We start from the raw sequence: 18,931 nt of genomic DNA, 5'->3' as shown, positions 1-18,931 counted from the left end.
CAGTATAAAAGCAAGCGGGAAAGAGCGCCAGATCTCTACTCAGGTGATTCTGTAAGTTAGATATCGCCGCCAGATCGGACATTTCGCAAGAAGACGCGGCCATAGCAAACCATGTTTTCTGCCAAATCGATCTCTTTAAGCTCGTGCGGAATAGAACCTTTTACATTTTAATAATAACAGGCCTTTGCATCTATAACAGATGATTCAAACAGCATCCTTGCGACACTTACGTTTGTGGCTGTACAGCCCAATTCGAGATAGGATCCCTCATCCGCACACACGGCAGGTGTATGCTCCCCCAGATGGACGGGGGTTAGAGGCCTGCTCGTGACGCCTCATGCGCTTATCATTCAAGGAGGAGAACCAGGCATTGTCGTGCTTGGATTGACCGTCATGGATAACACGGCGCCACGTGGGTCGGTCTTCAGTCAGTCGTTGCCACGGGTCGCATGGAATATCAAATGTGACCATGTCACGCTTTGCGCAATTTTTAAAGCGCATCGTTGGCCGTCCGACCGGTCTTTTTGCATCTGCAACATCTCCCAGCATGATTTGACGTGGCAAACGAGTCCGCTCCATTCGATACACAATTACACAAACACATGTCCGAGCCACCTCAATCGCCTCTTCTTTAGTATGGCTGTGTCTACTACTGTGTGTACTAGGAAGCTGTGTCTCATTCATGCTGTGTTTTATAATCTAATATTTTATAATCAGTGTTAATGGTGTAGTTGTGGTGAAGATTTGACTATAATATCACTTTATTAAATAACAAGCATTGAGAAGCATTTCTCGATTATACACACTATAGTTTCATCATTGACTATTTAAATTAGAACATGAGATGATTTTTTTAGAAACACATTGTAATCAATATATGTGGTACAATTTAGTGGTATTTTTGTTTTTGGTGGCACTAGAGGCGCTAAAGCACGAATAAAATAAATCCGCCAAATCATTGAACAATTAGCCAAAAAAGCTGAATTGTCCGACATAGATTATCAAAAATCATATTAAGAAATAATCTATGGAATCACACATTACTTTGCGGAAATCCATGATAATCAAAATCAAAAAGATTATCCGCGGAATAAGAACACTTAATTTACGGATTAGAAAAGTAATTTTCTTGATTTTGATAGTTGAGTAGTGATTTCCCAATTTCGTTACTATAAGGAATGTTAGGTACGGCAAAGTTTTGAGCTAGAGTTCAACACACGCTTACGCACACGCACAGTAAAAATAGAGTAGCTACGGTATACGTTAGTTCGTATGCATTAACTAATTTTTTGAAAAGTATAAGTATGCACTCGTATCTATGACATAGATGCATCAAGGCGATTTGTTTACAGAGGATTTGTGGCCTGTTGCAACTACTAGAGATGGGTAATGGTGGGTAAATACCGGGTATTTACCCACCATTACCCAGTAAAAACCCAAAGTACCCAGTAAAAACCCATAAATACCCGATTGGGTGGGTAAAAACTATTACGAATTAAATTTTAAATAAAATTATATTTCCTTCACTTATCTTTTCATCACGTTATATTTTATTATTAAATGGTTATTTTTGAAGCGAATGGTGATTTTCTAAGCGACACGAATGATATTTTTATTATAAAAACCATATAGGATGACTTCTATATGATTAGAAACTTAGTTTACACTGATATTATTGTAGTAATAGAAGACTATCTATTGAAAAATGTACAGAACAATCATAAAAGTCGGATATCAAACAAAATACCGCTCATTAGACCACCTGGTATAAAAAAAGCACTTATATTGTAAAAAAATTCTCTTCATCTTATCAAACAGCTGCGTTGAACCTCATGGTATTTAAAATTGACACCTATTGTTGTTGGATCGTCTACTTCTAGCATACCTAGCAGCCAATCAGAAGGCGGGTAGCTAGGATTCTCTTAACTTGCAAAAAAATCTCTAGGATCCCGCAAGAGAGGTCAGTTGCTATTTGTCATCTGACCTGCACACAACTACTTGCTCCCGTTTTACTTAATGTGTTACATCACGTCGTACTTCGACACTTGTTTTGTTTATGGACTTTGAAGTAGTTTTTCTGTGAATTAAGCTAACGTTATCTTTTGGACTTATATGGATATTTGCCACTTGCCAGTGAAATCGATCTTGGATCAGCGGTACAAGTAAGTAAAATTTTATTGTTTTTATCAAACCATGCGCCTATTTTTTACTGTATGGTTTTTTTCGTGATTCTTAATTTCTTGATTAGGTATGTTTCAATTACCTATATCATAAACAATTTCTTTATTTCATAAATGACATTTATTTTGTACTTACCTAATAAATAATTATTTAAACACTATCAACTGTTTGTTTTACTGTTCCTGTTCTATTCTACTTATCCGGCTTGTAGTCTAAGTCTTCTTTATTACACTATCATCTAACTTTGGCCAGCACCTGGAGACTAAATTTCAATTAAGTAAGAATTCAGATAGTATTTTTACTTCATTTGAATCAAAGAATGTTATACAAAGTAAATCTAAGTAAAATAATAACGAAAACCTTAATTCAAATACGTTTTACATTCTAAAAAGTTTTTACCCACTCATTCGGGTGTAAAAGGGTAAATACGGGTGGATTAAGCCGTCAATAAATTTGCTGTAAAAACCCGGTAAATACCCGGTATTTACCCGCGGGTTTTTACCCACTACCCATCTCTACATACAAATTGGTAATACATGGTCGTAGATAAAGTAATGTTTGCGATGTTGTTGAACTGAGTCAAAAAGAGTCAATCAAATCATGCTGGTACCCATGCCTCTCACTTTTTTTGCCCAGTGTCTTAAAAAACGGTTGCACAATATACTATAAATAAGATTTTCATTAATATTTAACCCCATGAAAGTGATATTTAAAAAGTTGAAAAAAATCTCACGCCGCCGGCGTTACGCCGCCGCCGACGATTTTTTCGAGGCGCGCCGCCGCCCGATTTTTTCTGAGCGGCGCGCATGTCTAATATGGACGCTGATGGCTGTCCTTGGTTTAGAATAGAATAGAATATTTAAGAATATTTTAGAATAGAATATTTTTTTATTCGTAAGCACTTAACAACGACGATAACAATATAATATACACAAAAATTAACGACACACAAACAAGTAACCATACACACAAAGGCTAACAGACAAAAGTGCCACGAAAAGGTGGTTTGCACTAAGCATCATCATTAGGTATGCACCTAGCACGCATTTGGATCAAGAGTTGGAGCCCTACATCCTTACAAGTTACAGGATGAAATAAGAAACTTTATTTCAATAAGCATCTAATAAATTTTACTACTCTTTACATAAATTAATGACCACTTACATAATATATACATTAGATTCTTCACATCATAGAACTTGATAGTGCTACCATAAATAAATGCGTCAATGTTGATCATAATGTTTGATATAAGATAAAAATACGTTAAATAACATTGTTGCGCCATTTATGTAAAATACCCTGTATTTTGTAGGTAAGAAATAAAAGTTGATGAATTGTATTGGTGGCCAAAACAAGCAGTCACCCTGAAACAAAGCAGTTATATTAATTGTAATAAAATCACTACACCTTACAAAACAAAGTCCCCCCCCCCCCTCTCCACCTATGAATGGAGTGATTCTCGGGGAAGGTTCAGATATATTTTAATAAGTTATGATTGTGAATTGGTTGAAATATGATGACAGTTGCTAATTATTTTCCACTTTATATAAAAGAATTGAACTTTATCTATTGACCTATGAATAAAATACTCACTACGTATGTGTACTTGAACTTGTAAACAATCTCATCCTTTGTCTCTTGAATGCTTTTATTTTCTAGCATTCCCATTCCAATAAAAAACAATAAAATAGTTGCAGGTGATGCAAACAATTGATCTGCTGCAATTTTTTTGCCAACTGTCCTAATGTCGGCCTGAGGTAGTACTTTGTCTAGATATATGTAATACCAATGGTGAAGCGGACCCATGAATGCTCCTACAATTAACATTCTTGCTAAAACATAAAAAAAAATATTACAAAGACCTCATTGAACTCTACTTATTTGGTAAAATATTGTGTTTGAGTACCTGATCTTGCCCAATCATATCGTTCCTTAATATAATGACATCTATATTCAAACTCTTGCTGTGCCAAATCTCCAATTAACATAAACACTCCTGATGTTATGCTGTTGGTGAGTAACAAATTCTTTGGTTTGAAAAGGATTGCTATGCCACGATGGAATGCTGAAAAGGACCTGTGCTGGCTCCTGATAAGGCTCGTAGCCTGTAGGAGCCTCACTCCACACGCGGCATGCATTATGGTATCAAGAGGGGACCAGGGTAAATTCTGCAAAAAATACTTGATTATTTAGGACTTCCATGCGTAAGACATGCCTTCTAACAGCGTAGATCACATAAGTTAGCCATAAACTCCTTAAGAGCGTTATAACATTTCGGCGTCGGGCGAAATTAGGTATTTTACCCGCCGCGCGAGCCCAATATGCCGATCCTTTCTAGCACGTCTTATCACTCGCTCGCACTACAATAATGGAGAAAACAATCTTGATCCTTTCTATGGAATTTTGATAACAACCACAATCTACTATCTCGATATAAACTTTTGGTTTCTAATAAACATTATTTTGTACGAAAATACGAGAATATAGCGCGAAATAATATCAATTATGTTAAAATTTATTTAAAAAATTAAAGTAATAATTATAAAAGTAGATCCCATCCCAAATATTTGCTTTTGTTATATGATAAGTATTAGAGTAAAGTATAATTATATTAATATGATGATAAAATAAGACAAATACAATTCTAATTACTTCAAGGTGGTGCTCAGGGTCTGATGATGGAGCCAGATGGTGGTCACCAATACCAATGAACAATATGACTATACAACTTCGTGGTTTACATGTCATTCTAGCATTTTCACTTTCACATTTCAAGTGCATATACCACGAGTATAGGTTTTCGGGTGTGCTGATTTAAAAATTAATGACCGATTTGGAATCTGACATTGCTGACTGTCACTTTGACACAAAAGTCGTCATGGGTGTCGTAAAATAGGTTTTAGGGGTGCTGATTCCAAAATTAATGGCCAATGTGGAATCTGACATTGCTGACTGTCACTTTGACACAAAAGTCGTCATGGGTGTCGTCAAATAGGTTTGCGGGGGTGCTGATTCCAAAATTAATGAACAATGTGGAATCTGACATTGCTGACTGTCACTTTGACACAAAAGTCGTCATGGGTGTCGTAAAATAGGTTTTAGGTGGTGCTGATTCCAAAATTAATGACCAATGTGGAATCTGACATTGCTGACTGTCACTTTGACACAAAAGTCATCATGGGTGTCGTCAAATAGGTTTGCGGGGGTGCTGATTCCAAAATTAATGAACAATGTGGAATCTGACATTGCTGACTGTCACTTTGACACAAAAGTCGTCATGGGTGTCGTAAAATTGGTTTTAAAATTGGGGGGTGCTGATTCCAAAATTAATGACCAATGTGGAATCTAACATTGCTGACTGCCACTTTGACACAAAAGTCATCATGGGTGTCGTAAAATAGGTTTTAGGGGTGCTGATTCCAAAAATAATGACTAATGTGGAATCTAACATTGCTGACTGTCACTTTGACACAAAAGTCGTCATGGGTGTCGTCAAATAGGTTTCCGGAGGTGCTGATTTGAAAATTAATGACCGATTTGGAATCTTGACATTGCTGACTGTCACTTTGACACAAAAGTCGTCATGGGTGTCTTCAAAAAGGTTTCCGGGGGTGCTGATTCCAAAATTAACGACTATTTTGGAATCTCACAGTGCTAATTGTAATTTTGACACAAAAGGAATCATGGGTGTAGTCAAATAGTTTTAGGGGCACTGATTCCAAAATTAATGAAATGATTTAAAAAGTAATGACCGATTTGGAACCTGACATTGCACAGTACCCCTGGAAAGGAAACCTATTTGACGACACCCATAACGACTTTTATGTCAAAGTGACAGTCAGCAATGTCAGATTCCAAATTGATCATTAATATTGAGATCAGTACCCATGAAAACCTATTTGAAGACACCCATGATCACTTTTGTGTCAAAGTGACAGTCAACAGTGTCAGATTCCAAATTGGTCATTAGTTTTCAAACACCTCCGGATACCTATTTGACGACACCCATGACGACTTTTGTGTCAAAGTGACAGTCAGCAATGTCAGATTCCAAATTGGTCACTAATTTTGGAATCAGCACCCCCTAAAACCTATTTTACGACACCCATGACGACTTTTGTGTCAAAGTGACAGTCAGCAATGTCAGATTGAACATTGGTCATTAATTTTGGAATCAGCACGGGAAGCATGGTCGCGCGATAGACGATAAAATATCAGGCCGTCCCTGTCGCACTTACAAATAGTGCGATAGGGACGGCCTGCTATTTTATCGTCTATCGCGCGACCATGCTTCCCGTGCAGTACCCCCTAAAACCTATTTTACGACACCCATGACGACTTTTGTGTCAGAGTGACAGCAATGTCAGATTGAACATTGGTCATTAATTTTGGAATCAGCACCCCCTAAAACCTATTTTACGACACCCATGACGACTTTTGTGTCAGAGTGACAGTCAGCAATGTCAGATTGAACATTGGTCATTAATTTTGGAATCAGCACCCCCTAAAACCTATTTTATGACACCCATGACGACTTTTGTGTCAAAGTGACAGTCAGCAATGTCAGATTCCACATTGGTCATTAATTTTGGAATCAGCACCCCCTAAAACCTATTTTACGACACCCATGACGACTTTTGTGTCAAAGTGACAGTCAGCAATGTCAGATTCCAAATTGGTCATTAATTTTGGAATCAGCACCCCTAAAACCTATTTTACGACACCCATGACGACTTTTGTGTCAGAGTGACAGTCAGCAATGTCAGATTGAACATTAGTCATTAATTTTGGAATCAGCACCTCCTAAAACCTATTTTACGACACCCATGACGACTTTTGTGTCAAAGTGACAGTCAGCAATGTCAGATTCCACATTGGTCATTAATTTTGGAATCAGCACCCCCTAAAACCTATTTTACGACACCCATGACGACTTTTGTGTCAAAGTGACAGTCAGCAATGTCAGATTCCAAATTGGTCATTCATTTTGGAATCAGCACCCCTAAAACCTATTTTACGACACCCATGACGACTTTTGTGTCAGAGTGACAGTCAGCAATGTCAGATTGAACATTAGTCATTAATTTTGGAATCAGCACCTCCTAAAACCTATTTTACGACACCCATGACGACTTTTGTGTCAAAGTGACAGTCAGCAATCTGAGGTACTACATATTCGTAATCTGAAAGTAATCAAGTCAATAATTTCAGTTATTTTGAATCGACTATGATTCCGAATTATTGGTAATAGTAATGATTGTATAGATGATTAGTGATTCCTTTACATGTAATGGTAATTTACCGTTTCACTTGATTACATTACAAGTAATCTGACACCCAGTAGTGTCAGATTACAAAGTAAAATCAAGTAATCGTGTAATCCGGAATCGATTACGATTTCCCCATCTCTGGGTTTAGTTATATGGTTCATTGGTACTGGTGACCACCATCTGGCTCCATCATCAGACCCTGAGTACCACCTCTTGTCAAAGGTCTTGTTGAGACGAACCCAACGAGCCTAAACACGAAGTCGTTTACTTACATGGTTCACTGGTACTGGTGACCACCTTCTGGCTCCATCATCAGATCCCGAGTACCATCTTGATGTGTCTTATCATCTTGACCGTATTATAATTTTCACATTTTTATCATCACAACGTTGTAATACTTTAACATTTAAACATAACAAAGTATTACAAAAGCAAATATTTACGGATCTAGGATCAAATTCGTTGGTCGCTGTTTACACACACACAATGCGAGGATAGCCCGTGTCAACAAGGCGTCCGACCCACACAACAATAAATATTCTCGACGTTTGCGATGAAAACTCGGAGACCAAAGTGACATACGTCTTACCTCCTCGAGCTCCGGCGCGGCACTGAAATCGCAGGCGTCCGTCGCCGGTAAAATAGCGACAGGAAGGCTAGTTTTCAAAAAATTGGCAAAAAATCATGATAAAATATTATAACGACAAAATGGATAACAGCAGTTTAAGCACATTGTGCAGATTATTTATATACTAAAATAACTTCGATAACATGTAGATTTTCGGAGAAATGATCACTTGTTTCGATGTATTTTCAAGACAAAATTGAGTTCGTTTTACTTTCAATTTCTCAATTTCAAAGGATTAAATGATAAATATTGTTTAATGGGCCTTAAGTACAAGATATTTGGAACTTAAATTTACCTCATTTATGAGAGTGATCTTATCAAATTGTACATAATAAGAGCTCCGAATTCTGTGCTTCATGCGGTTTTTCCTAAACGAGCATCAGAAAAACAATCATTACTAATTGAAAAAGCTTTTTTTTTCATATGTTTTTTATTTAACCGACAGTTAATAAGATGTTCTAACTGAAACAAGTACTTTCACTGTCTTTTAGTATGAGTAAAGTGTACAATTTTGTCGATAAATATTGTGCATTTTACAATATATCGCCTTTTTTTGTCATAGCGCTCTTAATAGTGTTGTGAATTTAAGCTTTGAGGCGTAAACTACAAAACTCGAGTCCCGACTTCTGAGTCTTGAAGCCTCGAACCTTAAAGCCTCGACTATATAAGCCTCAACTTAATTAGTTCACGTTGCTGCTTACGAGCACAAAAACCTCGAGTCTTCAGGCCTCAAGCTTTAAAGCTTCTTAAGCGTTGAAGGTTTAAGTCTATAAGGTTTGCAGCATTTAAGTCTTAAAAGCTTTTAAGCCTGAGGTCGACAGAAGTAAAAACAGGCCAAGTGCGAGTCGGATTCGCCCACTGAGAATTTCGTACTTTTTAGTATCCTGAGATACACGAGATACAGCCTGTTGACGTGACTGGATAGACGGACAGCGGAATTTTAGTAATATAGTCGCGTTATTACCCTTTGTGTACGGATCCCTAAAAACTACCACACTGGACACCGTCAAATTAAGGGTTGAAAATAAATACACAATAATACTTCCTGCAAATAACGCTCGTTGTTTGAGCTCTTGACGGTTGACCCAGGTCTTCGAGGTTTGGGGGTTTGAGCTATCTATGAAGCCTGAGTCTTAAAGATTTACTCTTAAGAGCTCATAAAAAGCTTGAGTCTTTAAGGTTCTGAACCGTTTTTGAGCTCAAACCTTTAACGCTTGAGCCTTCAAAGCTTGAACCTTCAAGGTTAGCAAGTCTTTAAGGTTCAGAAGTCCTCAAGGCTAGTCTATAACACCACTACTCCTTAAGCTTATGTAAACCATTTAAATATCCTTGAAATTATAACGAAATCAAATTTTGGTACAAAGTTAAATTAAAAATACAGTAATATACAAGTATGAAATACGTACTGCGACAAAATATTTGTTACCACATATTTTTGCTGTTTTACGAGCCCCTCGCTCTCCGAAGAATTGAAATTATGCGCCTACATATACATTTTTCTGCTGTAAATTAAGACAAAATGTGTTTGTCAAGAATGTCAAGGTTTGACGTTTGACAATTTTTTTTTTTCGTGTTTCTGGACAGGCTAAGACCATAGGCCATACCGCCTCTTGACGTTTGACAAATAATTGTCAGTTGTTATCATTTTTCTTTTTTGACGTGATAACGTCTAATAACTCGTTACTACGGGCAGCATGCACGAAAAAGATGACGTCATTGTCCCGTTCCTCAAGGCCACCAAGCAAGAGCAAGTTTAGTGACCGGTTTGTGTATGGACCATTTTAGGACTTAATTTTTACCAAAAATTTTCATTTATTATTTTTGAGTGCTTGTAATTTAAAAACATGAAAGATTGCATTAAAATAAGCATCTTTTATAGAATGGAGTTGTTTGAAAAACCTACTTATTTAGGAGTTAGAGCAGTACGAAGTTGCGAATTTTCCCATATTTTTACTAAGGCGCCAGAGACTTAATAAATTTACGATGATTTTTTTTACCAATATAACCTATGTTAATATTGATAAATCATATAGAACACGTTTAAATAAGGATGTTTTGTTATATAAACTTTTTCTTTTCCATTAATATTTACTGAGATATTAGGGTTCTAAGATTAGTAAATGGCACTAGCACTCGCAAACGACGGTCTAGGATACAAAATGACGACTTTTATATAGGTATAGGTTAGGTTCGTTAGGTATCTTCAAACGGCCGAAGGCTCCTATTCTGTGCAGTTTCTGTAATAAGCGGGGCTCCGTCGATATCGCTTTCTGTCTCTGGCGCCTTAGTAATGCTACGGGAAAATTTTGCAACTTTGCACCACTCTAACTCCTAAATTAGTAGGTTTTAAAAAAATTGGTTGTCTGTAAAGTCGGTTTACGGACGGTAGTTTAACGTGATAACGTCAAACATTACAGTAGTATAGACAGGGGCGGTCAGAGTATAGCAAAAGGGGCCCGATTCTGGGACTTTTTTCACGTTTATTTATTTATTTATTAAAAATACACAAAAGTTAACAGTATTTCACCAAAGCACTTATGTGGTAATATAATTATGTACATGTTAAATTGACATAAATAAAAGCAAACACACTTAAAAGTTAAACTATGGTTATTACATTAATCAGTTTAATCACCTAAGGAGTGTAGAGTCTAGAGTTTTCTGTAAAACACACCAACACTATCAGCAAATATGTCAATATCGTCTGTCTCCAACATGATGCGGTTAAGAGCAGCTCGGGCTCGAGCGGTGCGCCGGCCGCCGCGAACAGGCGCCGCCGCCGCCGCGCCGGCACCGCGCCCGGCATGCCAACCACCACATTCGCTCTTGGCACTTGCAGCCCCATTCTCTCAAGCACGGATGCGTCATCTACTCTATGGTGAAACAGTTGGCGGTAATGCATAATATGCAGCAGTTTCCGTCTGGTTTCTAGAGTTTGAAGACCAACCATTCCTGTTACGAATAGAGATGGATACATATATGGGTAATATCCGTACAGTCGTTTGTAAATGTGCCTACAGAACTTCCTCTGCACTCTTTCTAGCATAGTGTTTTGTTCTTATTAGAAAGAATGCATTAAAATAAGCATCTTTTATAAATTAAAGTTTTTTTTAAAACCTACTAATTTAGGAGTTAGAGTGGTGCAAAGTTGCAAAATTTTCCCGTAGCATTACTAGGGCGCCAGAGACAGAAAGCGATATCGACGGAGCCCCGCTTATTACAGAAACTGCACAGAATAGGAGCCTTCGGCCGTTTGAAGATACCTAACGAACCTAACCTATACCTATATAAAAGTCGTCATTTTGTATCCTAGACCGTTTGCGAGACACGCGTTAATTTTATTAAAGTGCTAGTGCCATTTACTAATCTTAGAACCCTAATATCTCAGTAAATATTAATGGAGAAGAAAAAGTTTATGTAACAAAACATCCTTATTTAAACGTGTTCTATATGATTTATCAATATTAACATAGGTTATATTGGTAAAAAAATCATCGTAAATTTATTAAGTCTCTGGCGCCTTAGTAAATACTATGGGAAAATTCGCAACTTCGTACTGCTCTAACTCCTAAATAAGTAGGTTTTTCAAACAACTTCATTCTATAAAAGATGCTTATTTTATTTTAATGCAATCTTTCATGTTTTTAAATTACAAACACTCAAAAATAATAAACACGGGCGCGCCATCTGTCGCAGCTGTGTTGCTTTACTCAGGCCACACGCTACAACCATACCGAGCGCATCGATCAGCCGCTTAGTTCCAACGCGCGCCAATAGATGGCGCTTAAGCTATATTGGGAAACGGGACAATGACGTCATCTTTTTCGTGCATGCTGCCCAAGAATATTATATACCATGGATATTGCGTGCCGAACATTACGTTGAAGCCAGAAAATTTGACCTTGAATTACGTCACGCCGGTCTTGCATCTCTTTCTTTAGGGTGTCCATGATTAAGCATACATTAGGGATATCCCGCGGAATTTGACGTATTACGTTTATACGACTGATTAATTTTGTAACTTATTAAATTCAAATCCGATCAATCGTTTTATCACGAAAGTGAACATCCATCCTCACAAACTCAAAAAGTAAGGTACATTAGGGCAATTCCGAAAGTCGTCTAATTAGGAAAGTCGCATAGAAATCACCATTATTTCCGTCATATCAAGATTCCCCTTTCGGAATTATCTGAACATTTCTGTCATTCGGAATTACTCTAATGCACCTTACTAATTTGTCAACCGCCAATGGCTCCCCACAGACAGTCTTAAAAATTCATAATCTTAAAAAAAACTTGTATGCAATCTGACAGTTCAAACTGACACTGACAAGACACTGACAGATCTGAACTGTCAAATTGCATACAAGTTTTTTTTAAGATTATGAATTTTTAAGACTGTCTGTGGGGAGCCAATAAGGTCCATTTCTATACCACTCTGCAGTTACTTTGCCTTACGCCACAAAATACGGTACAGTTTTTACCAGTGGTAAACTACTGGGATTTTTTTTTCAGAACCGTTCCAGAATAAGAGCGTGGTGAGTGTTGCAACACGAGGCTTAAAATATAACTTTTCTTTTACTGACACCTGTATTTATTAAAAAATGTTTCAGTCACTTTAAACTATCACAATAATATTTTGGTAGTAACTACTGGGAAAACTAATCCCAGTAGCTATCAACCCCGGTGTGGTAATTAACAATGTGGGGAAAATCCCAGTAGTTAGGACAGGTAAAAACTTGGTGGTAACTAGTGGGAATAGCCACAAAAATATAAGGGAAGTATTTTTCAATGGGGAAATAATGAAATACTAGGACGTTTTAAAACAGTATCTTTATTTTTAAGCGCCGCCCCAAATCTCAAGGAAGGTGGTTCTCAATTCGTACGTATTTCAATTCTCTTCGCATGTATATATATATATATATATGTATCTCAATTTAATGTTTATGCCACGATATCTCCGTCGTTACTGGACCGATTTTTAAAATTTCTTTCTGTGTCATAATCTTCAGGCTTAAAGTGCAAATCTGCAAATTGTCGAACGCTCTGAAACATTTCCTTTTATCGGTACAATCGACAGCCAACGCTGCCTCCTTCCTTCATCTTTTGGAACACTGAAAAGTTTAATATTATTCATGTTAATTGTAAAGACATAAACAATAAAGTTGGTATTATTATACTGTGATATGAACTATGAACATAGAAACCGTACCAAGTTGATAGATTTAGCTCCATTCAATAAGAGTAAATACCATGCAAGAAAAAAGATTGGTCACCCTAGTCGTAAAACCACACATAGCATTATTTTTCTTTAAAGGTCATATTTATCGTTCTAAACCTATTCGTGGGAATTTTGATATAATTTGAGACAATGAAAACAATATAATGATAAGAAGATTATGGGGGATAAATTTGACCGCGTCCGTAGGCGAAGCAAAGCTTCTTGACTCTAGTTACCCTACACGTGTCCCCTGGGTAGTGCTAAATGGTCAACAATTCCTTCGGGTAGTGGGGTTGATCAGTGGCCCCACGTAATTTCAAATCACTGATTTTTTTGCTGGTGGTAGAGTCCCTTTTCTGGACTCGTCTGGTTGGCGACCACCTTCGCGTTGTAGTTGGCCGCAAAGCATCCTTCCTTGCTGATGTGTTCCGGTTGAGTGCGCGAAAACCAGGTCCTTCCCCGATCAACTTAGTCTCGACAGCGCTTGGTCTGCGTGGGCCCGTTCCTTGCTTTGCTGCTTCAGGCGTGTTTCTTTGGCACGGGGGCCAGGGAGACCCGGTGAAACGGTTATCCGCTGGCCGCCCGCTGGTTCGTAGAGGACCCGAACCCCAACTTGTCCCAGCTGGGGAGGCTGTCCTGCCGCCAGTGTCAAAAGCCTTGGGTTGGTCGCTGTGCCGGATTGGGATCCCGGAGTGGAACGCAGCGCCCAACTTGGGGTCGGACCGGGGGCCCTTCCGTCCCCCGTGCCAGGGAACCACTCCACCTGTTGTATCTTGGCGAGATTTGGCCACGCCTGTGACCTCGTTGCTGTCGATTCTATGTTGATCAGTATCTCTCTATATTACCTGCTTCTCAATAATCATGCCTGTACACAAAAAGAATAAACGATTTACAGCGGCTCCACGTTCCACATTTTCAGTGGACGTTTGCAACATTAGGGGCCTCCACTCCAACTTGAACTCCGTCCACCACCACCTTGAGATGGACAGGCCGGCCTTGTTATTCTTGACGGAGACGCAAATATCTACCCCGGCTGACATTTCTTACCTCACGTATCCCGGCTACAGCCTCGAACACAAGTTCGTGTCTAAGGCCGGAGTGTGTATGTTTATCCGGGATGATATTTGCTGCCGCCGTCTTGGCCACCTTGAAGACAGAGACCTGTCGCTAATTTGGGCGCGTGTAGACTATGGTGGCCACACCCATATCTACGTATGCCTATACAGGTCTCACAGCGGAGACTCCGAGACCGACCGTCTCTTGGAGCGCGTACAGGAGGGGCTTAACGAAGTTCTCGAACGGCTTCCCTCGGCAGAGTTCACAATTCTAGGCGATTTTAACGCCCACCACACTGAGTGGTTGGGATCTACACGCACGGACTATGCCGGGAGAGCTGTTCTTGACCTTGCTGCAGCATACGACCTTTCCCAACTAGTCGATGGTCCTACTAGAATTCCGGACATCGAGGGCCATACTCCCGCCTTATTGGACTTAGTGTTATCATCGCATCCTGAACATCTCCAGGTGTCTCGCCTCGCACCCTTGGGTTCGTCAGATCATTGCCTGGTTCGCTGTACCGCAACCGCGGAGCAGATTGGGCAAAGCCGACCCCTTGGGTCCAGACGTGTGTGGCATTATAGGACAGCAGACTGGGATGGGTTGCGGGAGTTTTACGCATCATACCCTTGGAAGCAACTTTGCTTCTCTTCGGATGATCCTGACGATTGTGCTGAACTCGTAGCTGACACGATTTTACAGGGCATGGAATGCTTCATTCCGAGCTCCTCAGTTCGTGTCGGTGGTCGATCTCAGCCTTGGTTCGGTAGGTCTTGCGCCGAAGTCCGTAAATCTAAGTGCGAAGCCTACCGGGCCTGGGTAGACGCAAGTAGAGTCAACGATCCGAATACCTCCGAAATGAAGAAGCGTTACAACGCTGCTTCCAGGTCCTGCAAGAAGCGTATTGCTGCAGCTAAGTTCCAACACACCTGCAGAATTGGCGAGAGACTGGTTAGTCAGCCCGCTGGGACTCGTATTTTCTGGTCTCTCGCCAAAGCTGTTCAGGGGAACTTTGTAAGGTCTCGCTACCTTCTCTTCACAAACCTGACGACTCATTGGCACATTCCACAAAAGAGAAAGCGGATCTTATGTGTTCTCTTTTTGCGTCAAACTCTACTCTTGACGACGGGGGTAGCACACCACCCAGCATCCCGCGGTGTGAGGCATCCATGCCCGAGGTTCGCTTCACTCAAGGTGTAGTTAGGCGAGCACTTCTTGCCCTCGATGTCAATAAGTCCAATGGGCCTGACGGTATACCAGCTATTGTGCTGAGAACGTGCGCTCCAGAGCTAACTCCGGTTTTAACGCGCCTTTTCTCTCTTTCCTACAGCTCAGGCAAATGTCCGTCATCCTGGAAAACTGCTTGGGTCCATCCAATCCCAAAGAAGGGTGATCGCACAAACCCATCCAACTATCGGCCCATTGCGATAACCTCCCTTCTCTCCAAGGTAATGGAGCGCGTGGTTAACAGCCAGCTCTTAGCGTACCTTGAAGACCACCAGCTTATAAGTGACCGGCAATACGGCTTCCGCCATGGCCGAGGCGCTGGTGATCTTCTGGTATACTTGACTCATCGTTGGGCCACCGCCATTGAGAGCAAGGGAGAAGCTCTGGCAGTTAGCCTAGATATCGCTAAGGCTTTTGATAGAGTTTGGCATAAGGCGCTTCTTTCCAAGCTTCCCTCGTACGGGCTCCCAGAAGGGCTTTGCACGTGGGTCGCTAGCTTTCTATCTGGGCGGAGCATTTCAGTTGTCATCGACGGTCAATGCTCGGACCTCCGGCCCATTAACGCTGGTGTACCCCAAGGATCTGTCCTATCGCCGACCCTATTCATCCTTCATATCAATGATATGCTACTAGCTAGCAATATCCATTGTTATGCGGATGACAGCACTGGTGATAGCCAATACACAGGTCGTGCAAATGCCTCTCGTGAGCAGGTTTCGGAATGCAGAATGCAACTTGTGTCTGAAATCGAGGCCTCTCTTCAGCAGGTATCCGAGTGGGGTAAACGTAACCTCGTTGAGTTTAACCCCAGTAAGACACAAGTTTGCGCGTTTTCCGCAAAGAAAACCCCATTCGACATAGCGCCTAAATTCCAGAACATTCCTCTTACTATCTCTAAGAGTATCGGGATACTCGGTGTCGACATTACGAAGGAGGTCCAGTTTCGGGGTCATTTGGAACTCAAGGCCAAACTGGCCTCTAAGAAGCTCGGGGTGCTCAACAGAGCGAAACAGTGCTTCACATCGGGTCACCGGCTTTTGCTATACAAAGCACAGGTTCGACCGCATATGGAGTACTGTTCTCATCTCTGGTCTGGAGCACCGAAATACCAACTTCTTCCACTTGACTCTATCCAACGTCGGGCAATTCGTATTGTTGGCGATCTCGATCTCACAGCCGGTTTAGATCCTCTTAGCCTTCGGAGAGATGTTGGCTCTCTGTGCTTGTTCTACCGTCTGTACAACGGGGAATGTTCTGATGAACTCTTTGACTTGGTGCCACCGTCGCGCTTTTATCACCGCACCTCCCGCCAAAGAAACAAAGTTCATCCTCACTTTCTCGACACGTGGCAAACCAAGAACAAACGGGCCTCCCGCTCGTTTTTGCCCAGAACGTGTAAGTTGTGGAATGAGCTACCTTCTGAGGTGTTTCCCTTGCGCTATGACATGGGGTTCTTCAAGAAGCAGGTATTTAAGGTTCTCAAAGGTCGGCAACGCATAAGTGGCTCCCCTGATGTTGCTTATGTCCATGAGCGGCGATGACTGCTTACCATCAGGCGGCTCGTCTGCTCGTTTGCTGCCTATTTCATAAAAAAAAAAAAAAAAAAAAGAACTAACCAAGATTACAAGCAAAATAGCAGAAAATTTATTGCCAGCGAGGTTTATGAACATTTTGGTAAAATAAGTACTTACTTGTGAAATTTTACGTCGGATTTCGGTTTCCATTTACTTCCACAATGGTTCACTATGCAATACATAGCGCAGAACTTAAGTAAATCGTCGAAAAACGTTTATTTCGCAAAATAAATATCTGAATCGGTGAATGACTTTTGACAATTCTGACATATCGGGCATATTTTTTTATTATTAGTGTTCCCATAGTACGCAGGAGGTAAATACCGGAGAAATAAGGTTTTTGATTGAGTTTTTTTTCGTATAATACAAAGAAAAGTAAGTCAATTTGATTGAAGAATGTTTTATACGTTTTTTTTAGTAACTAATCTGGCAATACATCACAGTGTCGGAAAGAGATAGAACATAGGAGTAAAGGTGAATGAACCTGGCTTCAACTCATTGGTCGGCACGCAAAATCCATGGTATATAATATTCTTGATGCTGCCCGTAGTAACGAGTTATTAGCACAGAATTACAGTTAAACCAGAATGAGTAGTTAGGTCAAAAAGTGTGTCCACATGAGAGGTCATTGTTTGGGCTGGTGTCCCTCTCGCACTTACGGACAATGTCAACATTATTCAGTGACGTCATCACTGTCATACATTGGGGATACCAGTCAATTTTCAAAGTTACTACCAAATCTACTAATACCCATTTGAACATATTTTTTAATTATAAAAGTCTTTGATTTATTGGCATCAAAATAATTACATTATAATTATTTTCCAATTCTTTGAAATATATCGAAACCCTAGTTTAAATATAACCCTAAAATAATATAAGAAGTTATAAAGTCAGGTAATATACAGATAAAAATACTACTACTATGGTAACCTCATTAACACTGGCAACACGTGCGAGAGGGACACCAGCCCAAACAATGCCCTCTCATGTGGACCGTTTTCGCTAGTTTGATACGATCACCTTTCTGTCTCAGTGATAAGGTTCAATTTAGTATGGCAAAAAATGTGATTCCACAATCTAGTTTAATAATTCTAAATCTATGGTTATTAGACGTTATCACGTCAAAAATTTGTATGCAAATTGACACTGACAGATCTGTCAGTTCAACACTTAAGCTAGGAACATACTACGCGGACGTCCGTCGTAAAACGACCACGACCGCGACCTATCAGTGTGCACGGAACAAAACATCCAGAGAGCCAGATTTCGATCGGACGTCCGTGCGCTCAAGGCCACGTCCGCGTCCGTCGACCGATAGTTTGCACGGTTATGTGTATTTCCATTGTCCAGATCCCCGTCCGCGGTCGATTCACGACGGACGTCCGCGTAGTGTGTTCCTTGCTTTACCCAAAGGGGTTATTTACGCGGACGTCCGTCGTAAAACGACCGCGACCGCGACCTATCAGTGTGCACGGAACAAAACATCCAGAGAGCCAGATTTCGATCGGACGTCCGTGCGCTCAAGGCCACGTCCGCGTCCGTCGACCGATAGTTTGCACGGTTATGTGTATTTCCATTGTCCAGATTCCCGTCCGCGGTCGATTTACGACGGACGTCCGCGTAGTGTGTTCCTAGCTTAAAGCTAGGAACATACTACGCGAACGTCCGTCGTAAATCGACCGCGACCGCGACCGATCAGTGTGCACGGAACAAAACATCCAGCGAGCCAGATTTCGATCGGACGTCCATGCGCTCAAGGCCACGTCCA

The 18,931-nt window shown here is 40.4% G+C and overlaps 1 protein-coding gene across 1 annotated transcript; it reads right to left on the bottom strand.

Moving 5' to 3' along the window:
- Positions 1-3,295: 3,295 nt before the first annotated feature.
- Positions 3,296-9,629, bottom strand: LOC125226365 (mpv17-like protein 2). The gene is made up of 4 exons (XM_048130330.1): positions 9,489-9,629; positions 4,091-4,352; positions 3,778-4,016; positions 3,296-3,548 (listed from the first exon to the last, which is right to left on the bottom strand). Exons 2-4 carry the CDS (start codon positions 4,320-4,322, stop codon positions 3,408-3,410), a joined length of 612 nt encoding a protein of 203 aa, XP_047986287.1. The 5' UTR covers positions 4,323-4,352; positions 9,489-9,629; the 3' UTR covers positions 3,296-3,407.
- Positions 9,630-18,931: the final 9,302 nt, after the last annotated feature.

The sequence above is a fragment of the Leguminivora glycinivorella genome, chromosome 5 (assembly GCF_023078275.1).
Source record: "Leguminivora glycinivorella isolate SPB_JAAS2020 chromosome 5, LegGlyc_1.1, whole genome shotgun sequence".
Classification (NCBI taxonomy): domain Eukaryota; kingdom Metazoa; phylum Arthropoda; class Insecta; order Lepidoptera; family Tortricidae; genus Leguminivora; species Leguminivora glycinivorella.
This window is presented reverse-complemented; position numbering and strand designations above follow the sequence as displayed.

Bases quoted from the DNA above. Each gene is read 5' to 3' on its own strand.
- LOC125226365 (XM_048130330.1), bottom strand. From the start codon at position 4,322: ATGCATGCCGCGTGTGGAGTGAGGCTCCTACAGGCTACGAGCCTTATC. The intron at 4,017-4,090 runs GTACTCAAACAC...TTTATGTTTTAG, and splicing joins ATATGATTGGGCAAGATCAG to CAAGAATGTTAATTGTAGGA. The intron at 3,549-3,777 runs GTGAGTATTTTA...GCTTTGTTTCAG, and splicing joins AGTTCAAGTACACATACGTA to GGTGACTGCTTGTTTTGGCC.